At 56.6% G+C, this 21,296-nt stretch overlaps 1 protein-coding gene across 11 annotated transcripts in view; it reads left to right on the forward strand.

The window, feature by feature from the left end:
• SLC37A1 (solute carrier family 37 member 1) overlaps positions 1-16,866 on the forward strand; it is an 81,656-nt gene extending 64,790 nt beyond the window's left edge. For 7 of the 11 annotated variants that reach the window (XM_067739564.1, XM_067739563.1, XM_067739561.1 and 4 more), the window contains 8 exons: positions 908-970; positions 1,418-1,503; positions 2,006-2,054; positions 3,152-3,225; positions 5,951-6,029; positions 11,576-11,673; positions 15,396-15,460; positions 15,890-16,866. In XM_067739564.1, the coding sequence (XP_067595665.1) occupies positions 908-970; positions 1,418-1,503; positions 2,006-2,054; positions 3,152-3,225; positions 5,951-6,029; positions 11,576-11,673; positions 15,396-15,460; positions 15,890-15,905 (530 nt within the window). In that variant the 3' untranslated portion in view covers positions 15,906-16,866. The other 4 variants (XR_010943866.1, XM_067739567.1, XM_067739566.1 and 1 more) reach the window with 4 other exon arrangements.
• The last annotated feature ends 4,430 nt before the right edge of the window (positions 16,867-21,296 follow it).

Raw genomic sequence — 21,296 nt, forward strand, 5'->3', positions numbered from 1 at the left:
CAGAGTACAGACCAGTGACTCCCGGCAGTGTCGTGGGACCAGCAGAGGTGGATGTGAGCCCGAGGCCGCAGGGCTGAGTTTCTCGGGGATGGAGGTTGTGGAGGCGGCGAGGGGACCACCCCGTGTTAGCAGGGAGCTTCCTTCCCGGGCCAGAGACCTCCACTCGTTACCGCAGGCAAGGCGCACACAGTGTAGACACGTGGGTGCCTGATAGGCCGGCCCTGCGCCTTCCACCCCAGCGGTCTCCTGTGACTGCGAAGGGCTCACATCGTGAGTTACCGGCGTTTACCGTTCGAGGGATTGTTTGAAAAGAGCAGAGTTCCCGGTATGTGCCGTTTGGGCCTCTAGGAAGGGCAGGACCTGATTCACGGTCCGGAGGCTCCACCTCCAGGCGCTGGCCAGCCGGAATCCAGCTTGAAACTCAGGCTAAGTCCAGCGACGGGTCCTGAGCTGAGCGTGAGGACACCTCGGTCTCCTCCTCTGGAGGAGAAGGTTCCAGCCGCCCCTGGCCTGAAAGCTGGGGGTCCTGTGGTCCGTGTCCAGGGCGCTCTTGCGGCCAGCCCCTTCCCCAGGTGGTGCCCCACAGGCCCTGCCTCGCCTTCGGGCTGTGTCTGACTTCACGGCTGCCCCGAGGGGGACCCAGAGCAAAGGCTGGGTGTTGCTTGGACGGAGCCAGGGGAATCCGCACCTTTAGGTGAAGAGTGTTCGGTTCCCATCCTTTCTGTGTGTCTGCCCACAGAGCGGACTCTTTCTTCCTTCTCCTCTGTACTTACTGCCTTGACACTAATCTGATAATGGATCTCATTGCTGCCTGGTTTAAATCATGCTTCTGAAACAAAAGAGCGTTGTGTGAGCTCGCACGCTGCTGCGACGTGCTTGCGGTGACGCTCTGCTGTCACGTTAATAGATCACCTCGATGTCAAGAAGGCCGGGGAGCTCTCCACCTTGTTTGATGTGGGCGGGATCTTCGGTGAGTTCATTTTTGTTCTACTTTGACTGAAGCCTTCACCGCCGCAGCGCTGCGTGAACGCCCGTGGCCCGCGCGCTCTTGGAGTGGACTTCCAACCAGGAGGCCCCCGAGCCAGGCCTCTGAGGGCAGGTCCCTCCCCATCCTGGGCCGTGAGCGTTGCTCCCTGGGGACCAGGGCACGCCTCATGTGGGCGACAGACGGGCGGTGTCAGGACCCTCACAGGCAAAGGGGCTTTGAGGCCAGCCTGAAAGCTGACCCCTAGACCTGGGTGCCCTCGGGTCACGGGTCAGCAGCGCTGAGGCGGCTTCCTGCTCACGGGCTGTGGAAACGGGTCTAGAGAGGAGGTCGTTCTCTTCTTGCCACTGCTGCAGCACGGGTCCTGCTTCCTCTCCACGGGGTCCTGCCCTGGCCACACACGCCCCTCAGGACCCTCCCTCTCCCTTGCAGGTGGGATCCTGGCAGGTGTGATCTCCGATCGACTGGAGAAGAGGGCCTCCACCTGCGGCCTCATGCTGCTACTCGCAGCCCCGACGGTGAGACCAGCCCCCAACCTCGTCAGGGCACCCTCGCCTCTGGAAACAGCTTCTCTGTCTTCCCCGCAGCACACACGCCAGCTTCCCGGGCCCCCTCCTCTCAGGGCTCTGGTTTCTGGGAACGGGCATCACCTCAACCCCAATCAGTGCCCTGGTGTTCGGGACAGACAGCCTGGGAGGGGACACGGAGCTCAGGGGGAGCTGCCCCAAACCCAGGCCCCTCCCCTGGGAGCTCAGAGTGGGGCCACCCCCCTGGGTTCCCAGCTCACAGGGTGATCAGACCCTGTGTGTCTGGGACAAGCCTGGGGGCAGTTGGCCGAGCACTCTGGCTGCCTGTCTCTGGGTAGCCTGCCAGGGCGGCGTGGTCTTCCTTCCTTTGTAGGGGTTTCCACTGTCTGGTTGGCTGCCTGAGAATCACTTTTCAGAAATACACATTCCTGGGTAATCTCTCAGCTAGTCGTAGTAAACCTTTGTCTTTCTCTGGTTTTGACACCGTTCACAGCTCTACGTATTCTCTGCCATCAGCAAAATGGGTCTAGAAGCCACCATCGGTGAGTCTATGAGGCCTTTCTTTACTTTCACACACTTTTTTTTTTTGGCCACACAGCCTTGTGAAATGAAACTTAAAAATCAACAAAGAAGCAGTTTGTGCGACGTAGCTACAATTGTCCCTGTGTCCCTCTTTGGGGGATGGGGGGGCAGATGGGAGGGGCCCATAGAGACTTCTGCTCCCAGACCTGAGGCCTCAGGTTTAAGGGCCAGCGTGGGAGGGTGCAGGCCCCTGGGCTTGGGGCGGTGAGAAGCTCTGGGTGCCCAGTGCAGGAGGCACTCAGAGAAGCCGCACGTGCCCCGGAAGGCAGCAGGTGGGGCTGCGGAGACCTGCACCCCCAGCATCACCAGCCCAGGGGCACCGTCCCCTCTTAGCTGCTCTGTCAGCTGCCATCCTGGGCACAGTTGCTATTTTTAACTTCCTGCAAGGAGCGCTATCAAATTATGGCTCTGACACTGAGTAACTACTTCTTCTGTTGTCACGTGACAGCAGTGGGGATTGGCAGGGACCCCGTTAAAAGTTATCCACAGGGCAGGTTCCTGATTCAAGGAGACCATGGAGTTTCCTGGGACCCCTCGGTCCAGAAGCTTCCACACGGAGGAATGTGAACCAGGGGATGGTCTGGGAAAGTGAGCCCAGGGGACAGGTTATGAGCTCGGTGGTCCCGCCCATGCGGAGCTGGGCTGTGCAGCTGTGGGTGCAGAGAGGAAGCCCTGTCTGCTACAGACGAGGCTGTGGCTGGTGGTGGCATCCAGGCGCTCACCCGCGTCACGTCTGTGCCCGGGTGCCGGGGCTCTCAGTTCCTCTTGGCTTTTGACAACACCGCTGCCCATCACGTTTGAGCAGGCGGGGACCAGGTCCTCTGAACGGCGCTTGGATCTTTGGGAAGTGTGATTGGACTTAGAGACATCTCAGGGCAAGTTTGAAGGAAGATGTTTGTGACGCTTGCCCCAGCAGTGGCCACTCCCCGCACAGGCCTGCGTCCCGACCCGTGTGTGATGCCGGGATGCCCACCTAGGAGTAGCTAAGACGGTAGAGGCTCCCGCAGGGCCCTGTTCTGCTGGCTGAACCCCCCCTCCCGGTTTCTGTTTCCCGCAGCCATGCTGCTCCTCAGCGGGGCCCTGGTCAGCGGGCCGTACGCACTGATCACGACCGCCGTCTCTGCCGACCTGGTGAGTGAGGGCAGCTCAGCGCAGAGCCGGGGCCAGGTGCTGCCCGGGGCGGCCGCTCCGTCCATCATGACTCAGTGGTCTCTGTTAGTAAAACGGTCTGTTTCTATAAGCACTCTTTTGCAGATGAGCAGTAAGGATGCCAAGAGTCTTCTGAAGCAAATAAGGGGACATGGCAGTCCCGTCCCATAAACAAGTGGGCTGAGATGGCCTGAGGCCCGAGGTCCGAAGCCAGCAACTGGCTCGCTCCTCCGAGCTGCCCTGGCAGCCCCGGAGGCTGGTGGCCGTGTGCCCCAGAGCCCCGCCCACCCCGGCTGCCCCCTCTGTGCCCAGCCCCCTGCTGGTCTTGAGGACTTTAGGGACAAGCCCAGTGGGGTCCTGGCCCTGGGAGGACACACTCCAGGTAGCAGGCCAACATGGTAGAGAAATGGTTCTGGTACAGGGTGGTAGTGCCACGGCAGGGCCACCAGGGCCTTGGGATCCACGGGGGCTCCTGACCCGTTCTCCCTGGAGGGGGGCTTCTTACAGATGCCATCTGACTGTCGACCTTAGGGCCCCTGAGAGAGCAGGGCTGTCTCATCCACCTGAGAGGAAAGACAGTCAACTCCGTGCAGTGGCCACGCGCGGACATCTGAAGGACACACTGCACTGACATACAAAATCCCCGTTAGAAGGCAGTTTCCCTAAATAAACGGGAGAGAAGAGGCAGGCGTCCTGCACAGAAGGGTTTATGCAGCTCCTCTGCCCTGGGGGAGGGAGAGCACCTCCCCTTTCCTACGGTGCAGGCTGCGCACAGGGATGTCCTCCCACAGAGGGCAGCGTGGGGAGGGGGAAATAGAGTAACTTCGCAGGGGAGAAACCTGACAGCCACGCCTCCACCAGGGGTCACCATCAACACCAGCAGGGATGCGCCATGTTGGTGCACGGATGCCGGGTAAGAGGTGACGGGCACGGCCCTTCACGCCCGAGGTCCCCCTCCCAGAACCCACACCCCATCCAATCACAAGAAACAAGGAAAGTCCCAGAAATAAAGTCTGAGAAGCTGTCACAGCCACGAGGAGCCCCAGGAGACACAAGGACTAAATGTTATTCAGTGTCCTGGGTGGGATCCTGGGACAGAGAGAGATTAAATTAGACACGAGGTAAAAGCCCAGGGGGTCTGAATCCAGTGTAGATTTTCACGAGTACTGCATCGGTAGTGGGCCACTCGTCACGGTGAACACAGCCGAAAGGTGTAAGGTGTTAACACGGGAAAGTGGCAGCAGGGTGTGCCACAATCTGCTCTCTCTTTGCAAATTTTCCGTGACTCTAAGACTATTCCAAAATTAAAAGCGTATTTAAAATCGCGAGCATTTCCCCAGAAGTGGTTTACAGACTTGTGGGCAGGGCGGCCGGGCGTCTCAGCCATGTGGTCCTGCGTCCCCTCCCCCAGCCAGCTCCCGAGTGCCCTTGAACTTTCCTGCCAGCTCAAGTGGCCCCCTCTTCACTTCGGCGTCTCTCAAGTCCTTTCTGCATCAGACCCAGAAGCCACCAGCCTCCAGCTCACTCTCCCGTTTAGAAACCACAGCAAGCCCATGTCTCTGCAGTCCCCACACCTGCTCCCGCGTCCCCTTCTCTCAGGGCCGCGGGCGGTGCGTCTGCCTGGCCCTCGGCCCTCATAGAGCCACCAGCCTGCCCTCACGCACTGTCGTCAGCATCCCAGGCTCTTTGCTTCCAGGCAGGACCAGAAGTCCTGTCCTGACAGGGGAGCAGAGAGCAGAAGAGGAAGGAGGGGGTGCTTTTCTCTTCCTCGTCCCCACGAGGGCTCTGGCCCACCCTCACGTTGACAGACGGCTCCTAAAACTGCCTTTACAAAGCGTGTCCAGGCTCCTGTCTGTGTGAGCACAGAGAATTCGGGAAGGGTGTACACCGGCCCAGCAGCGTGTTTGCCCTCATGGAGTTAGAGGCGGAGGAGGGACTTTCACAGATTCCGGAAGACGTGGATCCTGGGGGATTAACTCGTCGTGTGTGTGTGTGCTTTATTTTATGCTGTAGATGTCTGCGTACACACACAAGCACTTGTATTTTACAAGCTTTGGTTTATTTGTACAGTTTTAGGCTTCCAGGCACTATTTTTCCTGCTTCATTTTTTCCTTTTATTGTCCTCAGTTTGTGATTTTTTTCCCCCCAAGCCTGTACGTGTGCTTTCTGAAAACCAGAGGTCCTGTTGGTTTTTCATGTAGGACTTGTGCCCCCTCCGTTGGTTTCTTGGGTCCTGCCCTGTTACCCGTCCCCGGGCACTTGCCACTAATTAGACGCTGCAGAGGCGTCTCAGCCACGGCACAGAAAGCCCCAGGCAGACTCGTGGACGCAGGCGTTAGCACTGGTACAGCTTAGGGACCGGACGAACACCATATTCATCTTTTCATTTTCCACGCTGGCCGATACGGTGCCTCGGTGATAGTGCCGAGGAAAGATTTGCTTACTGAAGAGAATTCTAAGACCTTTTTCAAACTAGAATATATTTGGACAAGTATTTCTGATGAGTTCTTACTATTGAAAGCACTTGAAACTTTGCATCTTTTTCCAAGGTGAGATTGGGATGGAACAGAACTTAAATTTTCTGATGGAAATACCCGTTTTGCTTTGCAAAGTGATTTGGGTGAATTGTCATAGAGGAGGTGTAGGTTTATTTCTGCCTCTGCTGTTGCTGGGACGTGTCTCACAATTGTGTCTCCCTCTCTTCTAGGGGACTCATAAAAGTCTGAAGGGAAACTCCCACGCCCTGGCCACCGTGACCGCCATCATTGACGGAACTGGGTCTGTAGGTACGTGGATGCTTTTAGCCCATCACTGTGGCCCTAGGGGAGACACATGGTCACATCCTAGTTAACAGCCGCCCAGGATTCCAGCTGCCTTGGTGATGTCAGGATCAGCTGGCCTTCCTAAAATGTGAGCAGATCAAAAGCACGGGCAAACCCAGAGCAAACAGGCGGCTGGCCCTGCCTATCCTCTTTGGTCGGATGGTTCCAGAGGAGACCTGCGCGCGTGGCTGGCAAAACCAGGTTTCCTCGGTCTGAAAGGAGGTGGACCCAGGTTTCCTTCCAAGCCGGTGGTGGGCAGACTATGGCCCACGGGCCTCTGGGCCGCTGAGTGTTTCTCACAGTCGTTTCAAGGGAGATAGGATCTTATGTCAATATAAATGACAGGTGAACTGGTGGGTCTCGTGGCGCACAAGACTCCGAGTGTTACCAGCCCCGTAAAGGATCTTGGAGAGAATGCAGCAGCATATTCCAGAGGGAAAAAGGAGCAACTCACGGCTCTGAGCTGGGCCGCTGGGAGCTGGTCAACAGCAAGCCTGTCCTGACCCGTGAGTCAGAAGGCTGACAGCAACGTCCATGACCTTGTTGAGCCTCTTGGGAGGAGCACACAGACCGGGACCCCTCCCGCCAAGCCCCCAGAGCCGCCTGCCCCGGGCTGCTGCGTCGGTGAGGGCCCCTTTCTGGAGACACGGGGACTGGAGCTGGGAGGTGGGCTGGAGTGGCCCCGCTGGCTGTTGCGGATGTGTCACCTGCTGCCCCAGGCCCCTGGAGTAGGGGGACAATGAGAGAGAGGGCAGGCCAGGTGGGGCGGGGCCCTGGGGGGTCTGGAGCACCCTTGTAGCAGTAAACCAAGCGCTTGCCGGACAGAAGCGGCTCTGTAAGCACAGTTCCACCCAATACTGGGCCCTCCTCGGTCCACCCTGTCTGGGGCGTGAGGACCCCTCCCTGCCCAGGCTCAGGGCCTCTCCCCGCTGGCCCGCCCTCCTCTGGAGCACCGTCCACCTGTCTGCTCTGTACTGTCCTCTCTCCCTGCACCTGAATGGAAGCCCCAGGAGGACAGGAGTTTGTTTCGTTCTCGGTTGTACTCTGAGCCCCGGGACGGTGCCTGGGATGGAGCAGGCACTCAGTAAGTGGGTGAGGAAGGAATTGCCCGGTGGCTCTAAGATGGGAGAGCGCAGGTGGGCGGGGCGGTCTCCCATCCAGGCTGTCGGGTTCGAAGATGAGGGGCCGGGTAGCAGAGGCCTCAGCCTGCACGGCTCACTGGGACAGGGCCGCACTGTGATACTGGTCTCACCACCCTGAGGTTCTCGGTGAGAACATCCCCTCGGGGGCGCCTCCTGGGAGCCGGGGTACAGGTCTGGGGTTAGGGAGGTCGGGCAGGGGGCCGTGTCGTGTGACGGGTGTCCGCGGTCTGCCAGCACGCCCCCCTGGGCTCACATGGGCCCTGAGAAGTTTCCCACAGCCTGGAAGATGCGCTGTCGGGAGACCCCTGGGCTGAGCACGGCTCTGAGGGGCTGTGTGACCCGGCCGCATCCTCTCTACCTCCTGTCCACAGAGGCCTCTGTCTGAGTCAGTCCAGCGCCCACTGTGACACCCTTTTCTGAAAGCAACTTGGGAGCTTGGCCGGCAGCCCTGATCGCATTTTAAAGCAGAAGATGGGGGATTAAAAAGAAGGAAATTATGAAGTAGCCTAAAGAACACATTTTTCTTGATCTTCTCAAAACAAGAGGGAAGCAGAAGTTCTTGGCCCAGGGCAGAGGCTCTGCGTGTCTAATCGGGGGCAGGCTCTGAGCTGCAGGAGGAACCAAAGCCCAGCTCTGGACACCTGTCACCCCTCACAGAAGGAGGGCAGAGGCTAACTCGGACCATCCCCGGCCTCTGCACTCGCTGCAGGTCCTGCATCCTGGGTCTGGCTGAGCCTCGGACTCCACGGGCTCTGGCAACCCCAGTGCACCGGGACAGAGGAGGTGGTCGCCATGGAAACGGCAGGCAGGCACGTCCACCACTGTGTCTCTCCCCCGCTGTTTCTCTGCTTAAGTGCTGCCCAAGTAGATGGAAGCAAAGCCAGGCTCAGGCAGAGATGCACACTGTTCCAGCAGAAGTTCTGCTCACAAGGGCGTTTACCCTGATGTGTTTATTAAATGTTGTAAATGTTGGTTCCAACGGAGACAGAGCTCCACTAATTGTGAACAAGCTGGTGCCTTCTCTCAATTCACCAGAGCCAGACGGTTGCAGGGACACCAGTTCACGTGTTTGGTGCGTTCACAGGGTTGAGAACTGCATCCCGGTGGGCTGCAAGCCTGGCCGTTTCTTTATGTTTATGCAGGGCGATTAAATAGAGCCCTGAATTTCTTCAAGTTAATTTTTATTTTCTCAAAGTAACACACGGTGTTACTTTAGAAACCAGATAGTAGTCTTAGAAACGTATTATAATGCAAAGTGACAGTCCCCTGCCCACGCCCCCTCCGCCCCCTCCGCCCCCTCTTTCTAGAAGCCATCGCTTTCGACCATTCTGTCCCGTCTTCCCCACACACACATTCACACGTTTCTTGATCCGTCACCTTCTCTGCTGTCCTCCTGGTGAGGAAGCTGGGGCCCCTGCTCCCCACGGCCCCTCCTCTCGTCCTCCCCAGCCATCCTGACTGCTTGACTTCACTCACTCTTGAGCCCAGAAATAAACTTTAACTATTACACCCTTAATATGCACGTTTTTGGTTTTCCCCAGAGTAACAAACGTCCTGTTTTCCCTTTTGTTTACTTTTCTGTCTCGGCTGTTCCTCTCCAGCATGGCCGGCAGCCTGCGAGGGGCCCTGCAGCCACGTGACCCCTGTGCTCTGCCTAGGACACGGCTCTCATCCCAGAGCTGCTTGTACTGCCCTCCTGCAAGCCCCTTTCATGTCTTGGCCACGGTGGACCCCTGTTTCCTAGACCCCGTGTTTACTTCTCCTCTTTGGTGGAAACCGTCTCCTAGTAGCTTCCGAGGAATCGTTTGCAGGAGGCAGATTTGAGGGCTCGGGAGTCTGTGGGGTCTGGATTCGGTTCTCTCCCTCGGGTATAGAATTCTAGCCGAGAGTCCTTTTTCTCCAGAATTCTAGTGTCTTTTAGCTCCCGCTGTCACCACAGAGAAGCCCGTTGTCACCCTCAGCCCAGGCCTCCACCTCTGACCTCTGGTCTTTCCTCTTGGAGGCCCCCAGGCTCACTTTACCTCTGCAGCCTCTTTGCATCCCCCATGCCCTGGGCACCTGGGGCCCACCCAGCCTGGAAACACATGCCCTGCATCCCTGGGAAAGTGTGCTGTGTTTCCTCTTTGACAAGTCTCCTCTCCTGTTCTTGTCTTCCTAGAAAACCCATTAGTCGGATGTTTCACTTTCTGGATTCATCCTTCAATTTTCTTTTTTCCTTTTGCCTGACGATGTCTTTGTTCTCCTCTGCTTTCTCCGAGATGTCCTCGGCTTTCCTTCCCAACTTCCGTGCTGAACCTTTAATTTCAGGCATCACCATGTTACATTCATTTGTGTCATCCTGCCCTTTCAGTGCATCCTGTTCTTCTTGGATGCGGTGTTGTGAGATTGAATGCTGTGAAACTGCTGAAGCTGGATGGTTTTCAGACACAAAAGTGGGAGTTTCGCATGATTCAACTCCTTTTTCTGTTAGTTCTCCGAGGGTATGACATTTTCCGGGGAATGTTCTTCTCCACGGTTTCTTTATTTCCTCCAGATTCCCCCTCCTCCCGGCTTGTCTGCTTTCACGTTGAGGCTTTTTCCTCTTCACGGGTGAACCTTGGCCATCCCATCATATATTCATATTTAAGACGGAGCCACTAAGAACTCGTCAGAAGCCCTTTCTGCACGGGGCGCATGTCAACTGCTGGTCTTTGGGGTCCAACTGGGGTCTGGAGGAGGAGACGCGCCCCCCCAGGACCCACAGGGGTGTGACCTCACGGCCAGCATTCTTGCCACTGGGAGGCAAGGTTAAGCTTCTGCTCTCCTGGGGTGTTGGGGGGGGGGGGAATCACTGAGTAGTGATGCTGAGGGGAGAAACCTGGGATCAGAGGGGCCGGAGGGTCGTATCTAACCGTTCATTATAGAAGAGTCTCAGGCAGATCCCGTGTTCTCCTACCGCCCCTCCGGCCCTGCCTCGTGCACTTGGGCAGTCTGGCTCTGAGCTGGGAGTCCCCGGCCCCTTCTCGTGAGCAAGGAGAACCATGCCAGTCACGCCCTTTAAATCCCATCCTCAAAAGCAGTGCCTTCTCTCATCCACCCGTCTCCTTGTGGGTTTTCATTTTTTTTAACTCAGTTATGGTTCATCCTGGGGTGTTCGGGAGGGAAGACAGAAACACGTGTGAACAATGCACGTTGACCTGGAGTCCTTCTGTGACTTTCAAAAAACACAATTGCTTCTCCGATTATAAAAGTAGTAAGCGCCCTTTGTGAACACTTAACACTAGCACGTCTGACGTAGGAAAGACCCTCATCAACCTCTCTCTCAGAGGTTAAAGCTCAGTCAGGAACTTGGTGGGAATTCTCCACGCTTCTGCCTGTTCCGAGCCACTGAGCCATCCTCCACACATTTCATAACTTATTCCAGTCTCTCTTAGGAAAATAAACAACTGCTGCAACAAACATTCTTAAACAGATATTTCTGGATATTTTGAGGAATATTTGCTTTCTTTTGTTTTATCATTTTTTTAAAAATTATTTTGACATAATTTGAGACTTACAAAAAGGTTTCAAAAATAGTACAAAGAAATCACATTTGCTTTATCATTCCCTCTCCCTCCCTCCCTCTCTCTTTTCTCTGTCTCTGTACGTACACACCCACACACGGGCACATATGCATACACACGAGTGTATACTTATGAATATACACGTGCATGTTTTTTCCCAAACCACTTAAGAGTAAATCGCAGACATGCTGCCCCTTTTACCAATAGCTATGTATTCAGCGTGTATTCCCCCAAAACCAGGAATTCCTGATATAGCCACAGTACAATGATCAGAATCAGGAAGTTAACAGTGATACAGTATTAACATCTACGAACCTTATTCATATTTAACCAAATATTTTTATAGCATAAGAATGTCTAAGGTTGTGCATTAGGTTCTGACTGCTTTATAATAATTTTTTAATGGGATTGTTGGGTCAAAAGAATGGATATTGTAAAGTGAGGACACATTTTTAGATTTGCCTCCAAAAACAGCTTGGACCAAACCTGCCTTCACCAGTACAAGTACCAGGCTTTTTTATCCCTGATCAGTCTGACAGGTGAGAGTGAGATTTTAGCGTTTAATGTGGTTTTTCTTTTTTGGGGTCATGCTCCGTGGCTTGCGGGATCTTAGTTCCCCAACCAGGGATCGAACCCACTTCCTGAAGTGGAAGCTTGACGTCTTAACCACTGGACCGCCAGGGAAGTCCCCTTAACGTGCTTTTTTAAGTTAGGAGTAAGGTGTCGAGCACCTTCCTGTGTATTTACTGGGCCTGGGTGTTTTGGGTAGTCACGTTCCAGAGTTTTCTGCACACAGCACCACGCGTGTCCCTTTGCCTCGTTCCAGGAGCAGCGCTGGGCCCACTGCTGGCCGGGCTCCTCTCCCCGTCGGGGTGGAGCAACGTGTTCTACATGCTGGTGTTTGCAGACGCCTGTGCCTTAGTGGTGAGTCATCTTGCTTTCCAGCCAGGCAGCTTTCACGAGTGTCTCTGCGGCTGTCAGCCACACACCGGGGGCACTTTTTCCTGCGGACTCCTGCGGCTCTTCGCAGAGTTTGGGCCGGTGACAGACCCCTAAATGTTCGTGGTCCTAGGCCCTTTCTCTGGTTTAAACAGATGTCTGAAGCAGCAGCGGGTGGTTTCCAGCAGGTTGGGAAAGAGGCCGAGAGGGGGCTGGTGTGGGCCTCAGGCGGGTTCTTGAGCCCCTCTGCTCCGAAGCACCCGCCTGTGCAGTGGGCAGAATAACGGCACCAGGGGCGGGATTTACTGTGGGGGTTAAACGGGACGGTGCCCTTAGCTGGCCTCCTACCCGGTGCCGTGACTGCTCCCACACCCCTCCTGCCCCCAGCCGGCCGCACTGGGGAAGCAGCTGGTTCCCGCACCCAAACTGTTCTAGAGTTCAGAACAGGAGCCGGGGCCGCCCATGCAGCACTGAGCACTGCGGTCTCTGCGCCCCGCGTCTGTCCCCTCCTGCATGCGACGGTCGGAGGCTTTCCCCAGGGTGGAGAAGGCCGGTCCCGACGGCACAGCCCTGCAGCGGCCACCTGCAAGAGTGGCCACCGCGCCTCCCCGAATGGTCACCCCGCGCAGGGGCCCAGACCTGAAGCCACCGTCTCCTCTCGCATCACCCGGAAAACCGAATGTTGATCCCATTACAAATGAGTTGAGGATCTTGGAAATATCAACTCCATCAATTAAATGAAACCTTTATGTTTTCATTCCCGGAAGCCCTAAGACACAGCTCCCCCCATTTCATACAGAATCAAATACCGACTCTCAACTTATGAACCTGTTAGGTGTTAAAAGCAGCTCTTCAATTAAGTCCCCAGATCATTTCCGCCAAGTAGCAGTGACACTTTCATCGTTATGGCTGTTTAAGGCTGAAAACACTTCAATTTCAGAAATACCAGGTAATATATACACTAAACTTCCTTTTAAAGCACAGCTAAACTCGTAAGAGAGGAAAGGCTATCCCCAGGACCCCAGAATGTAAAGATAACTAAAATAAGTACCCAGGCTGATGCTGGAGCAGCCAGGGTGAGTCGTCGGTCTCAGGAATTGAGGGGCTGGGTGGTTATGCCTCCCCTCCCACAGCCCTGGGACTAAGGCGCGGTGCTGGGCTGGCCCAGGGTGCGGAGCTGGAAGTGGAGACCCCTCGTCAAGGCCGGACCGTCGGGGGTCCCTGCGTGTGGTGAAAGCATGCACGTTTGCACACTGGTACAGAAGACAGCCAGGATGTGTGCCGTCTCAGCCCACACACCAGACTGGGGGCAAGTCTGCCCTGAGAACTTTTAGCCATGGACCTGCTTACAGTAACCTTCCATTTTTTAACTTAGCATTATGTAAATATGTAACACCTACAAAAAATTAAGTTGGTTCTAGGGTGGTGATGTACCTGGTTCTTCGGCAGAAGCAAATCCCAAACCATGTGCGAGGAACAGAGTTCACCCCCCACCGCGTGGGGCCTCTAACACCCAGCTGCAGATGAGCTCACACTCCCAAATCAGGAAACAGTAGGGAACGGCCCGCTGTGATGCAGTGACAGGCACAACAAACAGACCCCCAAACGGCAGGTAAAAGGGTTATCGCATAAACCGTCAAAATAAACACTTGTAACATTACTAAGATGATCATACTGAGTGAAGTAAGTCAGAAAGGGAAAGGCAAATACCATGTGATGTCACCTGTATGTGGAATCTAAAATATGACACAAATGAACCATCTGCAAAACAGAAACAAACTCGCAGACATAGAGAACAGACTCTGGAGGCCAAGGGGGAGGGGAAGTGGGGGAGGGAAGTGTCGGGAGTTCGGGGTCAGCAGACGCAAACGATTATACAGAGGATGGATAAGCAACAAGGACCTACTGTAGCGCACAGGGAACTAGATCCAACCTGCAGGGATAAACCGTAATGGAAAAGAATATGAAAAAAGATTGTCTCTATGTGCATAACTGAGTCACTTTGCTGTACAGCAGAGATTGGCACTACACTGTAAATCAACCAGACTCCAGTTTAAAAAAGATGAAAAAAAATGACTAAAGATGGCAAAGAAGGAACTGAATTCACGTGCAAAGAACAAGAACTAAAACAGACGGAGCTGGTGACATACAGGTATAAGGAAATCATCCAGAATGAGCCCAGAAAGGGGAAGATGGAAAATACTAGGGAGCAGATAGAGATTGGAGGCTCAGAGGAGACGGCCCGGCACCGTCCAGCAGGAGTCCCAGAGGAAGAAACTGGAGAACCTGAGGTCGAAGCAGTCGTTGAAGAGAAAAGAGCTGGGAGTGAGGGGTGTGGGAGAGGATCCCAGCGGGTCTGCGGTCACCAGCGGACGGCAGACTGGCTTGGAAACCCCGACTCCAGTTACTTACAGGAAACACACCTGAAATGTCAGAAAGGACGAAAGGGAAAACACGTAACAGGCAAACAATAACTGCGAGCCCGCGGCACCGGCTAGGTTAGATGAGAGACTCCAGCCAAAATCGCTGCAGGAGAGAGAGCGAGGACAGCCAGCAGGCGGCTCGGTGGTTCCACTGAGGACAGTCTTTTCGGCCTTAAAGACCAGACACGGGCTTCCCTGGTGGCGCAGTGGTTGAGAGTCCGCCTGCCGATGCAGGGGACGCGGGTTCGTGCACCGGTCCGGGAAGATACCACATGCCGCAGAGCGGCTGGGCCCGTGAGCCATGGCCGCTGAGCCTGCGCGTCCGGAGCCTGTGCTCCACAACGGGAGGGGCCACAGCAGTGAGAGGCCCGCGTACCGCAAAAAAAAAAAACAAAAAAAACCCAGACATGCCTCTTCTCTTCTGGGGTCTGTAGGCCAGTTTCACCACCTTCCACATCTGAGGCTGGACCTCCACAAACCCGGCAGGTGACTCTGGGGGCCTGCGGACTGTCTGGCTGTGATCACGCCTGGGGCCCTGCTCTCCGAGCCCCGGGCCTTCCCCTCTCCCTCTGACCCCCGTCACACGGGGCTGCAGCCACCTGGGCGGGCTCTGGGGCCAAGAGGCCCTCTCCCTGCTGGGCAGTGCACACAGACGGCCGCTTTTGTCACGTCTGAGAAGTTGGTGGGGCGACCAGCAGGCCCTGAGGCGGCAGGGCCGGGGCTCTCGCAGAAGCTACCCCGTGAGACAGGGCTGCTCCAAGGGTGGCCGGGCAGCCTCCGGTGCTGCTGGCTGCGGACCCTCGCCTCCTCCATTACCCTGGCCTCCCCCAGTGTCACCGTGACCATGGGTCACCTTGTCCTCACTCTCTGTCTTCTTCCCATTTGGACACTTTATGACTGGACTGGTTTCATTTTAAACAGACATCCTTCTGGCTGGAATCTGTCCTAAGGGCGTTATTCCCAGGAGCACGGCCTCCGCAGTGACACACGGGACTCGGTGCCCAGCAGCCCTGCCCTGGGACCCGGCCCGTGGGCAGCTGTGCGGGGCACTCCCACCGCTCTGCTTGAGGCTTTTAAGTTCTTTACATTCTGAGGAAGAGGCCCCTCCGTGGGCAGCTGGTCCCCCGCGCCCCACGGGAGAGCCGCAGACACGGTGAACTTGAGCGCCCGCTGGGTTGGGCTCCCGGGGGGCGGGGCTGCTCGGGCACCTTCCCGCTGCCAGCAGGGCACCACCCGCAGGGTCTCCCAGCAGTAACCGTGGCCTTGTCTTTGCTCTGGGTGCAGTTCCTGCTCCGCCTCATACACAAGGAGCTGAGCTGCCCGGGGTCGGCGACGGGAAACCAAGCTCTGTAAGTGCGCCCTGCCCCCTGCGCCCCTCAGCCTCTGAGCGCCAGCCCGGCCTGTCTGCCGCCACACCTGCTTCTCCTAAAAGACCACAGCTCACCCGTGGTCCCTGGCACTGCACGCCTCATTCACGCTCATTTTTCCTTCCCTAATCAATACCTGGTGTGGGTGCGATCCCGGCAACCTCTCCTCAAAATGGAGGGGAACAATGTGCGGGAAATTCGCCTCTTTTCTGCTCTTTGGGCTGCAGCTTTCAGACAAACGTAGCAGCTCCCAGGCTCAGCCTGGCTCTGCTCCCGCTTCCTGTGTCCTCTCCCCTTTTCTGTCCCCAAGGCCTCGGGACAGGAAGGGAGAAGCTCCAGGCTCTGCGCTTTGGGCGTGAATTGAGCGCTGCAGGCTGGGAGACCAGCTGCTGCTTCACCCTCCTCTTGCAGGTTTAAGGAGCACTGACCCCTCGAGTCCCGTGGAGGGAGGCTGGGCCAGTCCTTCACAAACTGTCTTTCAAGGAAGAGTTCAAATAAAGGATCCTGTGTTGAAAAGAGTGATTTACCTTTGCCTTTTGCACATTCACCTGGGAAAGACACACAAGCCACTTTGAGAAATCCTGGTACTGTGTCGGCCGGGCCGTGGAGCTCCCCGGCAGTGGTGGAGCAGCTCGTGGGCGGTGCTGGCTGCCGCCCGCCGAACCCCACGAGCTGGCATCTCGGGGCGCCGGGTGGCCCCTCTGCATCCTGAGTGGCAGCGGCCGGGACTGGTGTGCAGCGCCCAGGGGAGCCTCGGTCTCTCTCACGTATTTCAGCGCGGGACGTCCAAGTGGGTGGAGCTCAGATGGCAGGAACGTGCCGGGGGACAGTCAGGATGCTGCAGGCAGTCGGGGTGCGGACCGCAGAGACACCTCTGCAAGGACAGAGCTGACACCTGCATCAAAACCAAGACAGAGCTCAGACCCATCATGTCACCCAAAAGATGTCCCCAGCACTTCCCCCTGCTCTGCACCCACCCGGAAACGGTCCAGGGTGGACTGCGGTGAAGCCGTCAAAGCCTGTGGACAGACTGGAGGACAGACGGCCGCCCCGGAACCCCGGGGGTTGCCGTCACCGGAGCCCCAAGGGCCCCGAAGCCACTGGCCCCGGGTGGGGTCGCGGGGAGGACGCGGCGAGGCCCGGCCCCCAGCCCAGCCCTGTGTCTCCCCCCATGACGCCACGCGCAGACCTGGGCCTGTCCTCGGTGACACAGCACTGGAGCGGATTTATTTGCTGAAATGGGTGACGTGTTACAGAAGCTTAGGGAACATACGTGGCATCTTGTCGTTGATTCAGACAAGCTCCGATTGTTCTCTAACGACTTGTTTCCTCGGGTGTTGCCTCTCGGCTGTTGACCTTTGAAATAAAACGTTTAAAAGAAAAACCAACTCAGGCAGAATGTCGGTTATTTCTGCTCACGTCTCCATTACATTCAAAAAAGAAAACTTCCAAATAGAGCTTCGCGCTCTTGCTTTTCTCAGGGTCGGACACAGTCCGTGGTTTTGCAGCTGGAAGCAGAGACCGTTTCCAGCAGAGAGGGGGTCACCTGCTTGTGGACAAGTCCCCAGTCTACACAGAAGGTCGTGCCCAGGCCCCAGCAAACCCAGCGGCTGGATGTTTTGTAAATCATGTGATGCAAGGAATACCCCAAGGTTTGTCCTTGACCATGAAATGTCACACCGGCAGGAGCAGGGCTGCACTTGAAAACTGCACAGTTCAGGGCAGGCTTTCAGACGTCCTTCTCAGAACAGGCATCTTCTAAGGTGACACACGTCTTTGTCAGACAGGGTGCCGAGTGTTAACACCTGTGCACTGAAAGGCAGGCTGTCCCTGGGGCCGTGGTCAGGGTCTGGCCGTAGACCACGGCCGTCTTGTTGTCCCCGCTCTCCAGTGGCGGGCAGGTGAGGTGAGGGCCCTTCTGAGCACACTGGTCCTCACAGGGAGCTTGCTTTTTTTGTTAACCGCAGTTACTTACACACTTAGAAAGCTTCCTCCTACTAAAGGTAAAATTTCCATCGACGCTAAGTGGATTCCATACGGTTTCGCACACACGGTTCACTCAGCCTCATCCTTCTGTCCCTCCGGCATCCTGTGTTTCATCCTCTGCCTCTGGCCCACACGTCCTCATTCTCCCTCCCTGCCCTTGGCTGTAAGCATCCTTCTCGCCCGGCCTCCAGGGATCGTGGTGGCCTGAGTTTGTCTGTGCCCTGCAGGCTGCGGCCCCCTTGCTACCATACAGCCTCTGTCCTTTTTTCGTTACTAAATTGCATCAGCAAGGGCAGGAAAAGACTCAGAGCTCCCGCCTGAGAGCACAGTTCTGTCTGGGGCCTGAGCTGCTCAGATGCCCAGGTGAGGTCTTGAGTTGACCCAATTCAATTTTGCACCTTCCCCGAAGAATAGCTACCCTCTGTTGTGGTTCAGCAACAGAAAGCTTTTAAGGAGGCGATCGTTGTTTTTCCCAACCCAGGGCACTAAGGTATTAGAAGAAAATCTTCCACAACCCACAGAGGAAGAGGGGCGGCCGTCCTGAGCCTGCAAAGGGACAGCAAACAGCGCCCTTGTGGGGGAGAGTGGACCCCTTTAGGAAAGGAGGTTCGCACACGGCTATTTTCTAAAGCAGCTTGGCTGAAGCCTTCTCTATCCGTGAATGGAAGATTTCATCCTGACTTTTAAGGAAAAAAGTATACGGTTTCAGTATAAAAATACATCATCGTTTCATTCCGCGCAGTAGCTGGGATAATATCCTTCTGCAAGTAGCCAGCCGTGGTGCCTACGTGCTCGTATTCATGTGGAAATGTAACTCTGCCCTTCTTGAATGTATATGTCAGTAAGATTTTCCTATTCCAATCCATAAAAAATGCCCAGGATGATTGAAATGCAAGCTTGCGACAGGGGCAGTGAAGGAGCCAGGGGCGGGGCTACAGCCCTCCAATCACAAATGAAAGAGAAACTGGTCCTAGAAACTCGCCATGATAAAGAGCCCCCTCCGATCACCAGCTTGTAAAATCCAGTAAGAATAAATTATTGGAAAAAATGAACTGGAAAAAGAATATGTCATAACTTTTTATCATTAGATTCAATACACATGCAAGCACTCTGCCGCGTTGCTGTAGGAGTTTGTGAACGCTGACTCCCCTCTCTGCTCAGCCTTTTTAAAAAGTTTTATTGGAGTAGAGTTGATTTACAACAGTGCGTTAGTTGCAGGTGTACAGCAAAGCGATTCAGGTATACATGCACATACGTTCATTCTTCTTCAGGTTCTTTTCCCATATGGGTCATTGCAGAATATTGAGTAGAGTTCCCTGTGCTCTACAGTAGGATCTTGTTGGCTGTCTATTTTATATATAGTCGTGTGTATGTGAATCCCAAACTCCTAATTCATCCCTCCCCGCCCCGCAGCCCACGTTTCCCCTTCAGTAACCATCCATTTGTTTTCGAAATCTGCTCATCTTATCGTGACCTGTAACCAGTGACCCACCAGACACACCCGGAATAGGAGGGAAGCTTGCAGGGCAGGGAGCTGCGTGGCTGCCCCCCCATCCCGGGGATGGGGGCTCCAGGGTGGATGGCTTGGAGGCTGGCTGTGGGGGTGCAGGGGCTGCTGTGAGTGACCCACACTGTGCGTCACGTGGAGTGTCCCCAAGGAGCGCCAGCAGTGTGGCTTCCGGGGCGCCCCAGGGCTGCCGGGCTGGGGAGTGCCGGCAGCTCCTCTGCTCACTGGCCGGGCTGCAGGCGTCTATTTCTCCAACCAGAGCCCAGTGGCAAACGAACACATGGGCCCCTTGTTCAAAAGTCAGAAGAAAGTGCTGTTCAAAGTACTAGAATATGAAACGTTTTCCCTCTTCCCTGGGGAGGGGCGGTAGGAGACAGGATCACGGGACCGCTGAGGATCCAGTCCTACAGCCCCTTAACACTGCCCCGCCGGACTTCACCACAAACACAGATCCAGAGAGAACACCCTGCAGGACTCAACACAGCAACGGCAGAGCAGTAAACCCAAGCACAGGCCCCGTGGCTGCGGCGGCCGTAGCCCGTGAAGCCATCATGGCGACGCCGCGGCCCCCCCCAGGCTTAGACAGGACCTGCAGGCCAGATGGGGAGCCCGGGGCCAGAGTCAGCAGGAGGGGGCTCGCGTGCTCTCCCTGCCACTGTGCGGTCCCTGCACGTCGTGCAGCCCGTTCGGTTAGGGTGGCCTGTGGGCGTCCTCCTGTAGGGTGTCTGAAATGTCCCACCCCCCACCCCCCACCCCAGGAACGGACACGGGTTCTGGGCTCATCCTGTTACCGATCAGGGTTCTTGGTCTCCTTAACCAATAGAAGTTGATCAGAGGCCAGGCGAGAAATTCAGGCAGGGCTTTCCTGGGGCCCCTGCTGCAGCAGGCGGGATCGGCAGCAAACCCCAGGTTCCCTTGCTTGCCTGCTCCCCGAGGGGGGGGCGAGCTGTTCCTTACATGGGGTGAGGGGAGGGGTGTGTCCAGGGGTCAGGCCGGAAGGGCAGCTTAGGTGGTCTGCCCACCCCTTAGGTGGTGGTGTGTGTAGGGGGCACGCACAGTGGTGTGTGCAGGGGGCCTGCGCAGTGGTGTGTGCAGGGGGCCTGCGCAGTGGTGTGTGCAGGGGGCCTGCGCAGTGGTGTGTGCAGGGGGCCTGCGCAGTGGTGTGTGCAGGGGGCCTGTGCAGTGGTGTGTGCAGGGGGCACGCGCAGTGGTGTGTGCAGGGGGCCTGTGCAGTGGTGTGTGCAGGGGGCCTGTGCAGTGGTGTGTGCAGGGGGCACGCGCAGTGGTGTGTGCAGGGGACACGTGCAGTGGTGTGTGCAGGGGGCACGCGCAGTGGTGTGTGCAGGGGGCCTGTGCAGTGGTGTGTGCAGGGGGCACGCGCAGTGGTGTGTGCAGGGGACACGTGCAGTGGTGTGTGCAGGGGGCACGCGCAGTGGTGTGTGCAGGGGGCCTGTGCAGTGGTGTGTGCAGGGGGCCTGCGCAGTGGTGTGTGCAGGGGGCACGTGCAGTGGTGTGTGCAGGGGGCCTGTGCAGTGGTGTGTGCAGGGGCCACACGCAGTGGTGTGTGCAGGGGGCCTGCGCAGTGGTGTGTGCAGGGGGCACGCGCAGTGGTGTGTGCAGGGGGCCTGTGCAGTGGTGTGTGCAGGGGGCACGCGCAGTGGTGTGTGCAGGGGGCCTGCGCAGTGGTGTGTGCAGGGGGCCTGTGCAGTGGTGTGTGCAGGGGGCACGCGCAGTGGTGTGTGCAGGGGGCACGCGCAGTGGTGTGTGCAGGGGGCCTGTGCAGTGGTGTGTGCAGGGGGCACGCGCAGTGGTGTGTGCAGGGGGCACGCGCAGTGGTGTGTGCAGGGGGCCTGTGCAGTGGTGTGTGCAGGGGGCACGCGCAGTGGTGTGTGCAGGGGGCCTGCGCAGTGGTGTGTGCAGGGGGCATGCGCAGTGGTGTGTGCAGGGGGCCTGTGCAGTGGTGTGTGCAGGGGGCACGCGCAGTGCCCCGCCTTTGCTCCAGGCTCTTCAGAAGTGGCACTTGGGTTTTGGTCTTTTTATATCTTGCTGTCATTAATTTGCCCCAGCTGTGCGTGCACGCAGTTATTTTTAGTCCCTTATACTTTCTTTGTATTTTGTTGCTTGAGAAGACGTTTGTCCAGGTGGAAGCCCTGCAGCAAAGGGTCCCGAGTCCCAGCCTGTCTCAGTCCCTCCAGGTGCTGGGCTGGCCTACCTCTCCAGCTGAGCCAGTCAGTTCCTTTCAAGTCACCCTTTCACCACTCAGCCTGGTGTCACTGTCCCCTGAAGGCTCAGCCTTCCTGATATGCTTCTAAGGAAGCGTGGTTA

This window comes from Pseudorca crassidens, chromosome 5 (assembly GCF_039906515.1).
Source record: "Pseudorca crassidens isolate mPseCra1 chromosome 5, mPseCra1.hap1, whole genome shotgun sequence".
Classification (NCBI taxonomy): Eukaryota; Metazoa; Chordata; class Mammalia; order Artiodactyla; family Delphinidae; genus Pseudorca; species Pseudorca crassidens.